The sequence below is a fragment of the Oncorhynchus keta genome, chromosome 1 (genome assembly GCF_023373465.1).
Source record: "Oncorhynchus keta strain PuntledgeMale-10-30-2019 chromosome 1, Oket_V2, whole genome shotgun sequence".
Classification (NCBI taxonomy): domain Eukaryota; kingdom Metazoa; phylum Chordata; class Actinopteri; order Salmoniformes; family Salmonidae; genus Oncorhynchus; species Oncorhynchus keta.
The window spans coordinates 91,003,534-91,021,662 of record NC_068421.1 but is presented as its reverse complement, the minus strand read 5'-3'; the positions used below and the strand labels follow the sequence as shown (position 1 = coordinate 91,021,662).

The 18,129-nt window shown below is 44.4% G+C and overlaps 1 protein-coding gene across 5 annotated transcripts in view; it reads left to right on the top strand.

Annotated features, from left to right (window-relative positions):
• The window catches only part of arhgef18b (rho/rac guanine nucleotide exchange factor (GEF) 18b), a 130,414-nt gene that overhangs the window by 50,237 nt on the left and 62,048 nt on the right, over nucleotides 1–18,129 (top strand). For all 5 annotated transcript variants that reach the window (XM_052465457.1, XM_052465445.1, XM_052465440.1 and 2 more), the window contains 3 exons: nucleotides 5,209–5,276; nucleotides 7,154–7,199; nucleotides 9,046–9,229. In XM_052465457.1, the coding sequence (XP_052321417.1) occupies nucleotides 5,209–5,276; nucleotides 7,154–7,199; nucleotides 9,046–9,229 (298 nt within the window). The remainder of the gene's footprint in view (nucleotides 1–5,208; nucleotides 5,277–7,153; nucleotides 7,200–9,045; nucleotides 9,230–18,129) is intronic.

Sequence of the window (18,129 nt, the reverse complement as noted above, 5' to 3'; positions counted from 1 at the left end):
TTGCTATTGTTCTGGGATTGATTTGCACTTTTCGCACCAAAGTACGTTCATCTCCAGGAGACAGAATGCGTCTCCTTCCTGAGCGGTATGACGGCTGTGTGGTCCCATGGTGTTTATACTTGCATACAATTATTTGTACAGATGAACTTGGTACCTTCAGGCGTTTGGAAATTGCTCCCAAGGATGAACCAGACTCGTGGAGGTCTACAATTTTTTGGGAGGTCTTGGCTGATTTCTTTTGATTTTCCCATGATGTCAAGCAAAGAGGCACTGAGTTTGAAGGTAGACCTTGAAGTACATTCACAGGTACACCTCCAATTGACTCAAATGATGTCAGTTAGCCTATCAGAAGCTTCTAAAGGTATGACGTCTTTTTTTCTGGAATTTTCCAAGCTGTTTAAAGTAGAGGTCGACCGATTAATCGGAATGGCCGATTTCAAGTTTTCATAACAATCGGAAATCTGTATTTTTGGACACAGATTTGGCAATTTATTTATTTAAATAAAAATTTGTACACCTTTTATTTAACTAGCCAACATTCGTATTTTCAATGACGGCCTAGGAATGGTGGGTTAACTGCCTTGTTCAGGGGCAGATCGACAGATTTTTACCTTGTCAGCTCGGGGATTCAATCTTGCAACCTTACAGTTAACTAGTCCAACAATCTAACCACCTGATTACATTGCACTCCACGAGGAGTCTGCCTGTTACGCGAATGCAGTAAGCCAAGGTAAGTTGCTAGCTAGCATTAAACGTATCTTATAAAAAACAATCAATCAATCATAAACACTAGTTAACTACACATGGTTGATGATATTACTAGTTTATCTAGCATGTCCTGCGTTGCATATAATCGATGTGGTGCGTATTCGTGAAAAAGGACTGTCGTTGCTCCAATGTGTACCTAACCATAAACATCAATGCCTTTCTTAAAATCAATACACAAGTATATATTTTTAAACCTACATATTTAGCTAAAAATCCAGGTTAGCAGGCAATATTAACCAGGTGAAATTGTGTCACTTCTCTTGCGTTCATTGCACGCAGAGTCAGTGTATATGCAACAGTTTGGGCCGCCTAATTTACCAGAATTGTACATAATTATGACATAACATTGAGGGTTGTGCAATGTAACAGGAATATTTAGAGTTATGGATGCCACCCGTTAGATCAAATACGGAACGGTTCCATGTTTCATTGAGATGATAGTTTCCGTATTCGACCATATTAATGACCTAAGGTTCGTATTTCTGTGTGTTATTATGTTATAACTAAGTCTATGATTTGATAGAGCAGTCTGACTGAGCGGTGGTCGGCACTAGCAGGCTCGTAAGCATTCATTCAAACAGCACTTTCATGCGTTTGACAGCAGCTCTTCGCATTGCTTCAAGCATTGCGCTGTTTATGACTTCAAACCTATCAACTCCCGAGATTAGGCTAGTGTAACCAATGTGAAATGGCTAGCTAGTTAGCGGGGTGCGCGCTAATACCGTTTCAAACGTCACTCGCTCTGACACTTGGAGTAGTTATTCCCCTTGCTCTGCAAGGGCCGCGGATTTTGTGCAGCGATGGGCAATGCTGCTTCGAGGGTGGCTGTTGTCAATGTGTTCCTGGTTCGAGCCCAGGTAGGAGCGAGGATAGGGACGGAAGCTATACTGTTACACTGGCAATACTAAAGTGCCTATAAGAACATCCAATAGTCAAAGGTTAATGAAATACAAATGGTATAGAGGGAAATAGTCCTATAATTCCTATAATAACTATACACGTTAGGTTTTTTTTACATGGCACATATTGCACTTTTACTTTCTCCAACACTTTGTTTTTGCATTATTTAAACCAAATTGAACATGTTTCATTATTTATTTGAGGCAAAATTGATTTTATTGATGTATTATATTAAGTTAAAATAAGTGTTCATTCAGTATTGTTGTAATTGTCATTATTACAAATAAATAAAACAAATAGGCCGATTAATTGGTATCTGCTTTTTTTTGTCCTCCAATAATCGGTATCGGTGTTGAAAAATCATAATCAGTCGACCTCTAGTTTAAAGGCACAGTCAACTTAGTGTATGTAAACTTCTGACCCACTGGAATTGTGAAACAGTGAATTATAAGTGAAATAATCTGTCTTTAAACAATTGTTGGAAAAAGGACTTGTGTCATGCACAAAGTAGATGTCCTAACCGACTTGCCAAACTACAGTTTGTTAACAGGAGAATTGTGGAGTGGTTGAAAAACGAGTTTTAATGACTCCAACCTAAGTGTATGTAAACTTCCTACTTCAACTGTATCCCCACCACAGCTGACATTACACATGTATCCCCACCACAACTGACATCACACATGTATCCCCACCACAACTGACATCACACGTGTATCCCCACCACAGCTGACATCACACGTGTATCCCCACCACAGCTGACATCACACGTGTATCCCCACCACAGCTGACATCACACGTGTATCCCCACCACAGCTGACATCACACGTGTATCCCCACCACAGCTGACATCACACGTGTATCCCCACCACAGCTGACATCACACGTGTATCCCCACCACAGCTGACATCACACGTGTATCCCCACCACAGCTGACATCACACGTGTATCCCCACCACAGCTGACATCACACGTGTATCCCCACCACAGCTGACATCACACGTGTATCCCCACCACAGCTGACATCACACGTGTATCCCCACCACAGCTGACATCACACGTGTATCCCCACCACAGCTGACATGACAGCTCACACGTGTATCACTACCCAACTGACATCACACATGTATCCCCACCACAGCTGACATCACACGTGTATCCCCACCACAGCTGACATCACACATGTATCCCCACCACAGCTGACATCACACATGTATCCCCACCACAGCTGACATCACACGTGTATCACTACCACAGCTGACATCACACGTGTATCCCCACCACAGCTGACATCACAGTATCCCCACCACAGCTGACATCACACGTGTATCACTACCACAACTGACATCACACATGTATCCCCACCACAGCTGACATCACACATGTATCCCCACCACAGCTGACATTACACATGTATCCCCACCACAACTGACATCACACGTGTATCCCCACCACAGCTGACATCACACGTGTATCCCCACCACAGCTGACATCACACGTGTATCCCCACCACAGCTGACATCACACGTGTATCCCCACCACAGCTGACATCACACGTGTATCCCCACCACAGCTGACATCACAGTGGACCTGCTTCCTTTTTTCTGTTTGGAGGTGTAGTTAAACATTCTTTTTTTATTTAATTTTTTAAACAATATTACATTGCAGAAATACAATTTGATATACACATTAAATGGTACTCAGACATATCTGTTATACATGATTTGATATATGGTATTTTGGGTCCTGACTATCGCAGATTGTGAGTTTTTAATCCCACCCCTCTGCTACATTTCATTAGGAGTCCTTTTATAAACACACTGGAAATAGGGGTGTTCCATCCTTTTGGCATAATGTTCACGTGGGCGTGGTTACTGACTGGGTAAAACTTTCCATGAAAAATAATTCTCATTTACAAGGCAAAAATCACATTTTATCTTCTGACAGTTTCATATTTTATCATACACGTTTTACAACATTTAGATGTAACTCTGACATATACATTGTGAAAGCACTTAAAGTTACGATGTTTCCGTTTATAACGTCTTTAATGGTATCACAAATGATACAACATAATCATTGTTTGGATCCCCACCGACCATTTCCCACATTTGTTTATGTGTTAGGAGTATTGTTTCATTATCCACTTTTTGATGTTGAAGTTCTTTGGGCAAGAATCTCTCTATACCACTCAGACATTCCAATCTTGGATACTGAGAGTTAGAAACCATTTACGACTGGTTGTTAAGTCATAAAACCAACCCAACTTTCCCCCTCCTTTGAGTCTCATAGCAAAGGGTCTGAATATTTATGCAAATAAGATATTTCTATTTTTTTTGTTTTAATAAATGTGCAAACATTTCTAAGTTTGGGGAAAATAGGATATTAATTAGCATGTTTTGTAATGTAATCAATGTTATGTGGACAACTAGAAATACCTAGGTGTCTGGTTAGACTGTAAACTCTCCTTCCAGACTCACATCAAACTTCTCCAATCCAAAGTTAAATCTAGAATTGACTTCCTATTTCGCAACAAAGCATCCTTCACTCATGCTGCCAAACATACCCTTGTAAAACTGACCATCCTACCGATCCTCGACTTCGGCGATGTCATTTACAAAATAGCCTCCAATACCCTACTCAATAAATTGGATGCAGTCTATCACAGTGCCATCCGTTTTGTCACCAAAGCCCATATACCACCCACCACTGCGACCTGTACGCTCTCGTTGGTTGGCCCTCGCTTCATACTCGTCGCCAAACCCACTGGCTCCAGGTCATCTACAAGACCCTGCTAGGTAAAGTACCCCCTTATCTCAGCTCGCTTGTCACCATAGCAGTACCCACCTGTAGCACACGCTCCAGCAGGGATATCTCCCTGGTCACCCCCAAAACCAATTCTTCCGTTGGCCGTCTCTCCTTCCAGTTCTCTGCTGCCAATGACTGGAACATACTACAAAAATCTCTGAAACTGGAAACACTTATCTTCCTCACTAGCTTTAAGCACCAGCTGTCAGAGCAGCTCACAGATTACTGCACCTGTATATAGTCCATCTATAATTTAGTGCAAACAACTACCTCTCCACCTACTGTATTTATTTATTTAGCTCATTTGCACCCCATTATTTTTATCTCTACTTTGCACATTCTTCCACTGCAAATCTACCATTCCAGTGTTCTACTTGCTATATTGTATTTACTTTGCCACCATGGCCTTTTTTTTGCCTTTACCTCCCTTATCTCACCTCATTTGCTCACATTGTATATAGACTTATTTTTCTACTGTACTATTGACTGTATGTTTATTTTACTCCATGTGTAACTCTGTGTTGTTGTTTGTGTCGGAACTGCTTTGCTTTATCTTGGCCAGGTCTCAGTTGTAAATGAGAACTTGTTCTCAACTTGTTTAAATAACGGTGAAATAAATAAATAAAAACTCCAATGCTGTTCAAATGTAACTTTTTAGAATTGTTTTGTAACTGAAAATAAAGTTGACCCATTGAAAAATGAGACTCATTTCTCCTCTCTTTCTCTGTTTTGCAGACTGTGCAGTGAACGTTCACAGGAGTTGTCGGACGCTACTAGCTGAGTGTAACAGCAGCAAGAACAAGGTATGTGTCCAATGGTCACAGCACTCCTGAAAACTTTTTTACATTTATTCACACCTTCTCATTTAGATCCCAAATGTCTTGCACTTACAAGCAAGGTAATGTCCTACGTTTTGCCAATGCGAAGCGTCTAAGTGGTTCTCTCCCTCCAATTTAACGTTGTCCATGTCTTTGCTTCGTTACAGCGCCTTCAGCAAGTTTACACCGTTTGGCTTTTTCCACGTTTTGTTGTTACAAAGTGGGATGCAAATTGATTTGTCATTTTTGTTTTGTCAGTGGAAGAAAAATTATAATATTTTGTATTAAAAAAATAAATAATAATAAAACAATATGTAGAAAATAATACACTATCTCTTGCTTAGATAAATGTTCAACCCCCTGAGTCAATACATGTTAGTCACCTTTTGGCATGTTAGTCACCTCTCTGGGTAAGTCTCTAATAGCTTTCCTTCACCTGAATTGGGAAACATTTGGTCCGTTTATTCCTTTCAAAATTCTTCAAGCTCTGTCAAATTGGTTGTTGGAACATTGCTCGAGAACCATTTTCAGGTCTTGCCATATATTTTCTATCAAGTTTAAGGAAAAACTGTAATTTGTCCACTCAGGAACATTCACTGTGTTCTTGGTAAGCAATTCAAGTGTAGATTTGGCCTCGTGTTTAGGTTATTGTCCTGCTGAAAGGTGAATTCATCTCCCAGTGTCTGATGGAAAGCAGACTGAACCAGGTTTTCCTCTAGGATTTTTGCCTGTGCTTAGCTCCATTCAGTTTATTTTTTATCCTGAAAAACTCCCCAGTCCTTAACTATTACAAGCATATCCATAACATGATACTTGAAAATATGGGAGTGGTACTCCGTAATGTGTTGAATTGGATTTGCCCCAAATATACCAAACATACGTATTTAGGAAAAATAGTTAATTATTTTTATGTTTTTTTTTTTTTTTTTTGTAGGATTACTTTAGTGCCTTATTGCAAACAGGATGCATGTTATGGAATATTTGTATTCTTCCTTCTTTTCAGTTTGTCAATTAGATTAGTATTGTGGAGTAACTACAATGTTGTTGATCCATCCTCAGTTTTCTCCTATCACAGCCATTAAACTCTATAGCTGTTAAATTGGCCTCATGGTGAAATTGCTGAGTGGTTTCCTTCTTCTCCGGCAGCTGAGTTAGGAAGAACGCTTGTATCTTCGTAGTGACTGGGTGTTTTGATACACCATCCAAAGTGTAATAATCACTTCACCATGCTCAAAGGGGTATTATTCAATGTCTGCTTTTTAAAATATTTTTACCCATCTAACAATAAGTGGCCTTCTTTGTGAGCCATTGGAAAATCTCACTGGTCTTTGTGGTTGAATCTGTGTTTGAAATTCACTGCTAGACTGAGGGACCTTACAGTTATCTGTGGTACAGAGATTATGTAGTCATTAAAAAATCGTGGTAAACACTTAGTGTAACGTGGACTCACTCTCAATATATTTTTTTTTTTAGATCCGAGCCCCCGTCCCCACAGGAGGCAGTCATTGTAATTAAGAATTTGTTCTTAACTGACTTGCCTAGTTAAATAAAGGTTAAATAAAATAATTGTAACTTATAACAAAAGCACATTTTTACTCCTGAATTTATTTAGGCCACAACAATGGGGTTGAATACTTATTGACTCAAGACATTTTTTTAAAATTTAATTTTGTTAAAATTTGTAAAAAGAATTCCACTGATATTTTAGGTTATGTTGTGTAGGCTAGTGCCAAATCTCAATTTAGTCCATTTAAAATTCAGTCTGTAACCATAAACATTCAGATAAAGTCTAGGGGTGTGAATACACTCTGAAGGCACTGTATATATTTCTCTGCTTGAAACTTATGTTTTTCTCCTGATAGAAGGATTCTCTGCATAGGACTCCCACAACAGTGTCGCCGAACCTCGGTGAGTGGAAAAAACACACACACACACACACACACACACACACACACACACAAACTTTTGTTATCCTCGTGGGGACCTAAAAACCCCTAACCTAACCTTAACTATTACCCTACTTGTAACTAAACCCCTAAGCTTAAAATAGCCTTATCCTCCTGGGGATGTGGGAAATGTCCCCACGAGGGAGAATTTGACTTGTTTTACTTTCCTTGTGGGGTCTTTTGGGGATTTCAGGTCCCCACAAGGTTAGAACAAGAACACACACACATGCTAACTTTGATGGCGAACACGTGATGGCACGTGATCACATGACTTGTATGCTCTGTGATTGGACAATACAGACCACAAGACTCATGGTTTAAAACAAACAGACGGTAAAAAGATAATTTGTCACAACAGAGGTTAAAAAATGGGCACTACAACATGCGAGTTGTTTTTCAGTCTCGGTAGAAAATAGAACGTTGCACAGCTAATATTTTGATATCACCACGGGTTACTAGGATTGAGAATCTACGCCCGGAACTCCGTCGGCAGGGTAGCCTAGTGGTTCGAGCGTTGGACTAGTAACCGAAAGGTTGCCACGGGTTACTAGGATTGAGAAACCACGCCTGGAACTCTTGTCGTTGCAGCCGAGCAGGGGAGAAGGGACAGCTTTCCACTTAAGGCTAACTACAAGTGGGATCTCTTGGCTCTTTTGACCTTCTACAATCTTTCCCCAAACACCCAGATCTCAAAACATCACAAATATTTTTTATTTAAATGTTTTGGTTTTGGAGACATGAAACATAGTGAATTTATGTTTAAAAAAAAAAAAATGTATATTTTTATTAAGAAACTCACCTGGTTTTATAAAGTTAACATTAATGCAAAGATTCTCATATTGGCCCGTTTACAAATCTCTGTTCAGTTTGACGTTTCTGGTGTATTCTCGAATGCCAGCGCTAGCCTTTTATTAAAACCTCTGACGTGTTCGAGCGAGCTGACAGACTCCAGGGAGGTGTTCGTGTATTTTTCCACATTTTTACGTTACAGCCTTATTCTAAGAATGGATTAAATGTTACACACACATTATGACAAAGCACATTTATTACAAATAAAGAAACAAAAATATCACATTTTATATAAGTATTCATACCCTTTATTCGGTACTTTTGTTGAAGCACCTTTGGCAGTGATTACAGCCTTGAGTCTTCTTGGGTATGACTCTACAAGCTTGGCACACCTGTATTTGGGGAGTTTCTCCCATTCTTCTCTCCTGATCCTCTCAAGCTCTGTCAGGTTGGATGGGGAGCGTATGTAGATCGGGTTCAAGTCCAGGCACTGGCTGGGCCCACTTAAGGACATTCAGAGTCTTGTCCCGAAGCCACTTCTGAGTTTATCTTGTGTGCTTATGGTCGTTGTCCTGTTGGAAGGTGAACCTTCGCCCCTGTCTGAGGTCTCCAGAGTATTAGATCAGGAGTACGGTGCTATATATATATATCCCTGTGTGTCTCTGTGACTTCAGCATCATCCCTTCTGAAGCAGTATCACCATTCTTCCACCAGACAGACACTATGAAACTACTGTAGCAGTTAATAAAGGGGTTGACAGGGCCAGACCTCCCTGCAATGTCCAGGGGGCCCTTGTGGGGTCTGTCTGGGTTGCAATGTCCAGGGGGCCCTGTCTGGGCTGCAATGTCCAGGGGGCCCTGTCTGGGCTGCAATGTCCAGGGGGCCCTTGTGAGGTCTGTCTGGGTGCTGATGCACATAGACAACCTCACCAGTCACTTCCTACAGGGTTCAGTGTAGAGCCGGACTGCAGCGTTACAGGGGGTCCAGCAGTGCTCTAACCATCTCTCATGTCTCCCCAGCCCTGAGGGATCGGGACCAGTCTTCTTCGGCCCTTGATTGCCCCTCCGGTTCTCCGCGCATCCCAGGCATGACCCTCACCCCGCGGGGACCCAGTGCTCAGCCTGCCTCAGCCGCCTTCAACAGCTCTTCCTCCAGCCACACTGCTGCAGCCAGCCTCAACCACAGCCACAACAGCCACACCGGGTTAGTAGCAAGAACAACTCGCCACCTGGCCAATTAATCAATAGGCAACACAAACTATGCTGCTGGTCAATAAGTGTATGGTTCATAGAACCAAAGATTCTGCATAAAAGTTGTAGGTTTGTTGTCCCAACTCTACTCTATAGTTAAAGGCTCTATACATACTGTTCTATGTCAGCTGTAGTTGTTATAGGCTCTATACATACTTTTCTATGTCAGCTTTAGTAGTTATAGGCTCTACATATTGTTCTATGTCAGCTGTAGTAGTTATAGGCTCTATACATACTTTTCTATGTCAGCTGTAGTAGTTATAGGCTCTATACATACATACTGTTCTATGTCAGCTGTAGTAGTTATAGGCTCTATACATACTGTTCTATGTCAGCTGTAGTAGTTATAGGCTCTCTACATACTTTTCTATGTCAGCTTTAGTAGTTATAGGCTCTATACATACTGTTCTATGTCAGCTTTAGTAGTTATAGAACAGTATGTATAGAGCCTATAACTACAGCTGACATAGAACAGTATGTATAGAGCCTATGTCAGCTACAGCTGACATAGGCTCTATACATACTGTTCTATGTCAGCTTTAGTAGTTATAGGCTCTATACATACTGTTCTATGTCAGCTTTAGTAGTTATAGGCTCTATACATACTGTTCTATGTCAGCTGTAGTAGTTATAGGTTCTATACATACTGTTCTATGTCAGCTGTAGTAGTTATAGGCTCTCTACATACTGTTCTGTCAGCTTTAGTAGTTATAGGCTCTATACATACTGTTCTGTCAGCTTTAGTAGTTATAGAACAGTATGTATAGAGCCTATAACTACTACAGCTGACATAGGCTCTATACATACTGTTCTATGTCAGCTGTAGTAGTTATAGGCTCTATACATACTGTTCTATGTCAGCTGTAATAGTTATAGGCTCTATACATACTGTTCTATGTCAGCTGTAGTAGTTATAGGCTCTATACAGCACTGTTCTGGATCACCTTAATGTCAAATAGAGGAGCTGCATAGGATGTCTTAGTATTTGGTTGTGTCTGAATAGCCATACTTGTAAGCGTTTTGGGTAGACAAATTGTTTTATATCAAATGAAATTTTTTAAAATGTAGTGTGCTTTAAATGACAGGATCTCATAGTTATTTAGTCTTTTCATCTAGTAGAATTCGCTGCACACTATTGATGAAGTGTCTCATATTTCAAGAACCCACGTGTGTCTGACAACAGCTGATAATCAGAAAATGATGGAATGGAGGCAATCAATGCAGTTGCACAATAGATGACACCTTCTCAGTAGGATGAGCCTAGTGTGCTGTTATTTGTTGCTTACTGCGTTCGTTTTTTACTTAACAGTACTTCCTAAATAGTACACAGTATGGTGTTTAAATTAGTAGTCGGAAAAGCCACTTTTCTTTTTCTTTTACCTCCTGAAACAAATTTATTTGATCAACTTTAAAGTTTATTGGTCGTGTTCACAGTTTAGCAGGTGTTATAGTAGGTGAAGCAAAATGCTTATGTTACTAGCTCCTAACAATGCAGTAAAATTTAAAACTATATGTAAGGAAAAAAATATATATATGAAGATGTCAAGAAATCAAGAAGGGTGGGACGACTCCGATTTAAGAACCCAAATAGCACTGTAGCAGTAATCAAATGGAATGTAAATACTTACTCTACTGACTTTGTTCCTATGGGGACATTTTGTTGCGGTGTCATGTACACGTTTTAAACTGCCGTTTTAATTACAACATAAATTGACAATACAACTTTCGTAACAGTTACATAGCAATAAAACGAGACGAGCCTGCTGGCCTTACTGGGTGGATAGGAACATTATCCTGCTGGCCTTACTGGGTGGATAGGAACATTATCCTGCTGGCCTTACTGGGTGGATAGGAACATTATCCTGCTGGCCTTACTGGGTGGATAGGAACATTATCCTGCTGGCCTTACTGGGTGGATAGGAACATTATCCTGCTGGCCTTACTGGGTGGATAGGAACATTATCCTGCTGGCCTTACTGGGTGGATGGGAACATTATCCTGCTGGCCTTACTGGGTGGATGGGAACATTATCCTGCTGGCCTTACTGGGTGGATAGGAACATTATCCTGCTGGCCTTACTGGGTGGATAGGAACATTATCCTGCTGGCCTTACTAGGTGGATAGGAACATTATCCTGCTGGCCTTACTGGGTGGATAGGAACATTATCCTGCTGGCCTTACTAGGTGGATAGGAACATTATCCTGCTGGCCTTACTGGGTGGATAGGAACATTATCCTGCTGGCCTTACTGGGTGGATAGGAACATTATCCTGCTGGCCTTACTGGGTGGATAGGAACATTATCCTGCTGGCCTTACTGGGTGGATAGGAACATTATCCTGCTGGCCTTACTGGGTGGATGGGAACATTATCCTGCTGGCCTTACTGGGTGGATAGGAACATTATCCTGAGCTATTTAGGAGAGATATCGCACCTGGCACAAATGATTGTCTAGTTGTGTTTTTCCTGCTGAGGGGTGCCCTATACCTGCGCCCAGAGGGGAGTAGTTCAAAGTCTGGGTGCAGGGGTGGCTTTTGTCTAAAATGATTTTGTGAGCCTTTACGGAGGGCCCTGACCTTAAAGATCTCACCCAGGTCTGTCTGTTTGACTCCCAGTACCTTGGGGAGGGCCCTGACCTTAAAGATCTCACCCAGGCCTGTCTGTTTGACTCCCAGTACCTTGGGGAGGGCCCTGACCTTAAAGATCTCACCCAGGTCTGTCTGTTTGACTCCCAGTACCTTGGGGAGGGCCCTGACCTTAAAGATCTCACCCAGGTCTGTCTGTTTGACTCCCAGTACCTTGGGGAGGGCCCTGACCTTAAAGATCTCACCCAGGCCTGTCTGTTTGACTCCCAGTACCTTGGGGAAGGCCCTGACCTTAAAGATCTCACCCAGGTCTGTCTGTTTGACTCCCAGTACCTTGGGGAGGGCCCTGACCTTAAAGATCCCACCCAGGTCTGTCTGTTTGACTCCAAGTACCTTGCTTGCTGTGGTGATTATCCTTCTCAGCATATTTCTCTGGCTGACAGTTGCATTGCCAAACCAACAAACAATACAAAAAGTTGAAATACTCTCAATGAAAGATTTGTAAAACAGAGTCAGTATAGTACAGTCAACATTAAAAGATCCCAGCTTTTTGAGAAAGTACAGTCTCTGTTGGCTCTTTTTGTAGATCAGGTCTGTACATTTACTCCACTGAAGCTTATTGTCCAAGAGGACACCCAGATATCTCTATTCCTCTACAATCTCTGTTCTGACCTCTGATAGATGTTGCAGAGGTGGCATAGGCTTTAGGAAACGTACATCTCGTTGGTCTTGTTGGTATTGAGGACCAAGTGTGATTGGTCACACCACTCTACAGAGTCATCTAGGAACGGGCCATGATGTTCCTTGTCATCATGCAACAGGCTGATAAAGGCGGTGTCTTCAGAGAACTTAACTAGGTGTCTGGGAACTAGTACAACTATTAGTGTACAGGAGTGGGGACACATCCCTGTGGGGACAAAACACATCCCTGTGGGGACAAAACACATCCCTGTGGGGACAAAACACATCCATGTGGGGACAAAACGCATCCCTGTGGGGACAAAACACATCCCTGTGGGGACAAAACGCATCTCTGTGGGTGGTGGAGTGGGGACAAAACGCATCTCTGTGGGGACAAAACGCATCTCTGTGGGGACAAAACGCAACCCTGTGGGGACAAAACGCAACCCTGTGGGGACAAAACGCAACCCTGTGGGGACAAAACGCATCCCTGTGGGGACAAAACGCATCCCTGTGGGGACAAAACGCATCCCTGTGGGGACAAAACGCATCCCTGTGGGGACAAAACGCATCCCTGTGGGGACAAAACGCATCTCTGTGGGTGGTGGAGTGGGGACAAAACGCATCTCTGTGGGGACAAAACGCATCTCTGTGGGGACAAAACGCATTTCTGTGGGTGGTAGAGTGGGGACAAAACACATCTCTGTGGGGACAAAACGCATCCCTGTGGGGACAAAACGCATCCCTGTGGGGACAAAACGCATCCCTGTGGGGACAAAACGCATCCCTGTGGGGACAAAACGCATCCCTGTGGGGACAAAACGCATCCCTGTGGGTGGTGGAGTGGGGACAAAACGCATCCCTGTGGGGACAAAACCCATCCCTGTGGGGACAAAACGCATCCCTGTGGGTGGTGGAGTGGGGACAAAACACATCCCTGTGGGGACAAAACACATCCCTGTGGGGACAAAACGCATCCCTGTGGGGACAAAACGCATCCCTGTGGGGACAAAACGCATCCAACGCATCTCTGTGGGGACAAAACGCATCTCTGTGGGGACAAAACGCATCCCTGTGGGGACAAAACGCATCCCTGTGGGGACAAAACACATCCCTGTGGGGACAAAACGCATCTCTGTGGGTGGTGGAGTGGGGACAAAACGCATCTCTGTGGGGACAAAACGCATCTCTGTGGGGACAAAACGCATCTCTGTGGGGACAAAACGCATCTCTGTGGGGACAAAACGCATCTCTGTGGGGACAAAACGCATCTCTGTGGGTGGTGGAGTGGGGACAAAACGCATCTCTGTGGGGACAAAACGCATCTCTGTGGGGACAAAACGCATCTCTGTGGGGACAAAACGCATCTCTGTGGGTGGTGGAGTGGGGACAAAACGCATCTCTGTGGGGACAAAACGCATCTCTGTGGGTGGTGGAGTGGGGACAAAACACATCTCTGTGGGGACAAAACGCATCCCCGTGGGGACAAAACACATCCCTGTGGGGACAAAACACATCCCTGAGGGGAGCCTGTGTTGATGGTGGAGTGGGGACAAAACACATCCCTGAGGGGAGCCTGTGTTGATGGTGGAGTGGGGACAAAACACATCCCTGAGGGGAGCCTGTGTTGATGGTGGAGTGGGGACAAAACACATCCCTGAGGGGAGCCTGTGTTGATGGTGGAGTGGGGACAAAACACATCCCTGAGGGGAGCCTGTGTTGATGGTGGAGTGGGGACAAAACACATCCCTGAGGGGAGCCTGTGTTGATGGTGGAGTGGGGACAAAACGCATCCCTGAGGCTAAGGTCAGCACTGGTTTTTCCCCTGCCTTTGTGGGGGGCACTAGCCATAGATTTAATTCCTTGCCAGGCCACCCTTGAGTTTCCTGAGGAGAGGCTCCTCTCCACCCTTTGCTTATATGCCTCCTTGTCCACCAGTATCTGTCTTTTGATCTCTTAAAGCCTGTCCATCACCCTCGGCATGAACTGATCTCACGTTGTACATCTCCTACATCCTGTCCATCACCCTCGGCATGAACTGATCTCACGTTGTACATCTCCTACATCCTGTCCATCACCCTCGGCATGAACTGATCTCACGTTGTACATCTCCTACAGCCTGTCCATCACCCTCGGCATAAACTGATCTCACGTTGTACATCTCCTACAGCCTGTCCATCACCCTCGGCATAAACTGATCTCACGTTGTACATCTCCTACAGCCTGTCCATCACCCTCGGCATGAACTGATCTCACGTTGTACATCTCCTACAGCCTGTCCATCACCCTCAGCATAAACTGATCTCACGTTGTACATCTCCTACAGCCTGTCCATCGCCCTCAGCATAAACTGCCTTCTTCCTATTAAGTATTGATTTGAGATGTTTTGATACCCAAGGCTTATTGTTAGGGGATATTTTACAGGTTTTAGTGGCAGAACTGACTCAACACAGAAGTTTACATTAGTCTGAAACAACGTCTGTGAGTTCATCCAGATCAGAGCTGCTGTCCTCAAATACCTCCCACATAGTACAGTCAAAACACCCCTGGAGACCAAATACCAACCACATAGTACAGTCAAAACACCCCTGGAGATGAGTGATACTGTTGTCGTGCCTGATTTAGACCGTTTAACTGTAGGTTTCTCCCTCTCCAGCAGCCGACAGTAGGTTGGCCTGAGGCAGTTTTAACTGTAGGTTTCTCCCTCTCCAGCAGCTGACAGTAGGTTGGCCTGAGGCAGTTTTAACTGTAGGTTTCTCCCTCTCCAGCAGCCGACAGTAGGTTGGCCTGAGGTAGTTGTAACTGTAGGTTTCTCCCTCTCCAGCAGCTGACAGTAGGTTGGCCTGAGGCAGTTGTAACTGTAGGTTGGCCTGAGGTAGTTGTAACTGTAGGTTTCTCCCTCTCCAGCAGCCGACAGTAGGTTGGCCTGAGGTAGTTGTAACTGTAGGTTTCTCCCTCTCCAGCAGCCGACAGTAGGTTGGCCTGGGGTAGTTGTAACTGTAGGTTTCTCCCTCTCCAGCAGCCGACAGTAGGTTGGCCTGAGGTAGTTGTAACTGTAGGTTTCTCCCTCTCCAGCAGCCGACAGTAGGTTGGCCTGAGGTAGTTGTAACTGTAGGTTTCTCCCTCTCCAGCAGCCGACAGTAGGTTGGCCTGAGGTAGTTGTAACTGTAGGTTTCTCCCTCTCCAGCAGCCGACAGTAGGTTGGCCTGAGGTAGTTGTAACTGTAGGTTTCTCCCTCTCCAGCAGCCGACAGTAGGTTGGCCTGAGGTAGTTGTAACTGTAGGTTTCTCCCTCTCCAGCAGCCGACAGTAGGTTGGCCTGAGGTAGTTGTAACTGTAGGTTTCTCCCTCTCCAGCAGCCGACAGTAGGTTGGCCTGAGGTAGTTGTAACTGTAGGTTTCTACAACATTGTGGTCTGATTTCCCCAGGGGAGTTGTGTTGGTGGCAGAGAATGCATTTGGTATTTTCCAAATAGCACAAATCAAGTGTCTCATTTTTCCTAGTGTGACATTTCACATTCTGGTGGTATGTGCGCAGGACTTTGTGCAAAGTACAGTTGCTAAAAAACAAAACTCCAAAAAATGTGGGCGTCATATAATCTGTGACAGATTATAAATAATCTCTGATGCCTTTTTGTTATATTATCTTTTGGTTGAATGTACACAACGTTAACAAAGAATTGGGGGAACTCACAGGGAAGATAGTAGGGTCACAGTGACACAGGAAGCAGTTCAATGTCGGGGGTACAGGGATGATAGTAGGGTCACAGTGACACAGGAAGCAGTTCAATGTCGGGGGTACAGGGATGATAGTAGGGTCACAGTGACACAGGAAGCAGTTCAATGTCGGGGGTACAGGGATGATAGTAGGGTCACAGTGACACAGGAAGCAGTTCAATGTCGGGGGTACAGGGATGATAGTAGGGTCACAGTGACACAGGAAGCAGTTCAATGTCGGGGTACAGGGATGATAGTAGGGTCACAGTGACACAGGAAGCAGTTCAATGTCGGGGGTACAGGGATGATAGTAGGGTCACAGTGACACAGGAAGCAGTTCAATGTCGGGGGTACAGGGATGATAGTAGGGTCACAGTGACACAGGAAGCAGTTCAATGTCGGGGGTACAGGGAAGATAGTAGGGTCACAGTGACACAGGAAGCAGTTCAATGTCGGGGGTACAGGGATGATAGTAGGGTCACAGTGACACAGGAAGCAGTTCAATGTCGGGGGTACAGGGATGATAGTAGGGTCACAGTGACACAGGAAGCAGTTCAATGTCGGGGGTACAGGGATGATAGTAGGGTCACAGTGACACAGGAAGCAGTTCAATGTCGGGGGTACAGGGATGATAGTAGGGTCACAGTGACACAGGAAGCAGTTCAATGTCGGGGGTACAGGGATGATAGTAGGGTCACAGTGACACAGGAAGCAGTTCAATGTCGGGGTACAGGGATGATAGTAGGGTCACAGTGACACAGGAAGCAGTTCAATGTCGGGGGTACAGGGATGATAGTAGGGTCACAGTGACACAGGAAGCAGTTCAATGTCGGGGTACAGGGAAGATAGTAGGGTCACAGTGACACAGGAAGCAGTTCAATGTCGGGGTACAGGGAAGATAGTAGGGTCACAGTGACACAGGAAGCAGTTCAATGTCGGGGTACAGGGATGATAGTAGGGTCACAGTGACACAGGAAGCAGTTCAATGTCGGGGGTACAGGGATGATAGTAGGGTCACAGTGACACAGGAAGCAGTTCAATGTCGGGGGTACAGGGATGATAGTAGGGTCACAGTGACACAGGAAGCAGTTCAATGTCGGGGTACAGGGATGATAGTAGGGTCACAGTGACACAGGAAGCAGTTCAATGTCGGGGGTACAGGGATGATAGTAGGGTCACAGTGACACAGGAAGCAGTTCAATGTCGGGGTACAGGGATGATAGTAGGGTCACAGTGACACAGGAAGCAGTTCAATGTCGGGGTACAGGGAAGATAGTAGGGTCACAGTGACACAGGAAGCAGTTCAATGTCGTGGGGTACAGGGATGATAGTAGGGTCACAGTGACACAGGAAGCAGTTCAATGTCGGGGTACAGGGATGATAGTAGGGTCACAGTGACACAGGAAGCAGTTCAATGTCGGGGTACAGGGATGATAGTAGGGTCACAGTGACACAGGAAGCAGTTCAATGTGGGGGTACAGGGATGATAGTAGGGTCACAGTGACACAGGAAGCAGTTCAATGTCGGGGTACAGGGATGATAGTAGGGTCACAGTGACACAGGAAGCAGTTCAATGTCTGGGGTACAGGGATGATAGTAGGGTCACAGTGACACAGGAAGCAGTTCAATGTCGGGGTACAGGGATGATAGTAGGGTCACAGTGACACAGGAAGCAGTTCAATGTCGGGGTACAGGGATGATAGTAGGGTCACAGTGACACAGGAAGCAGTTCAATGTCGGGGGTACAGGGATGATAGTAGGGTCACAGTGACACAGTTAGCAGTTCAATGTGGGGTACAGGGATGATAGTAGGGTCACAGTGACACAGGAAGCAGTTCAATGTCGGGGGTACAGGGATGATAGTAGGGTCACA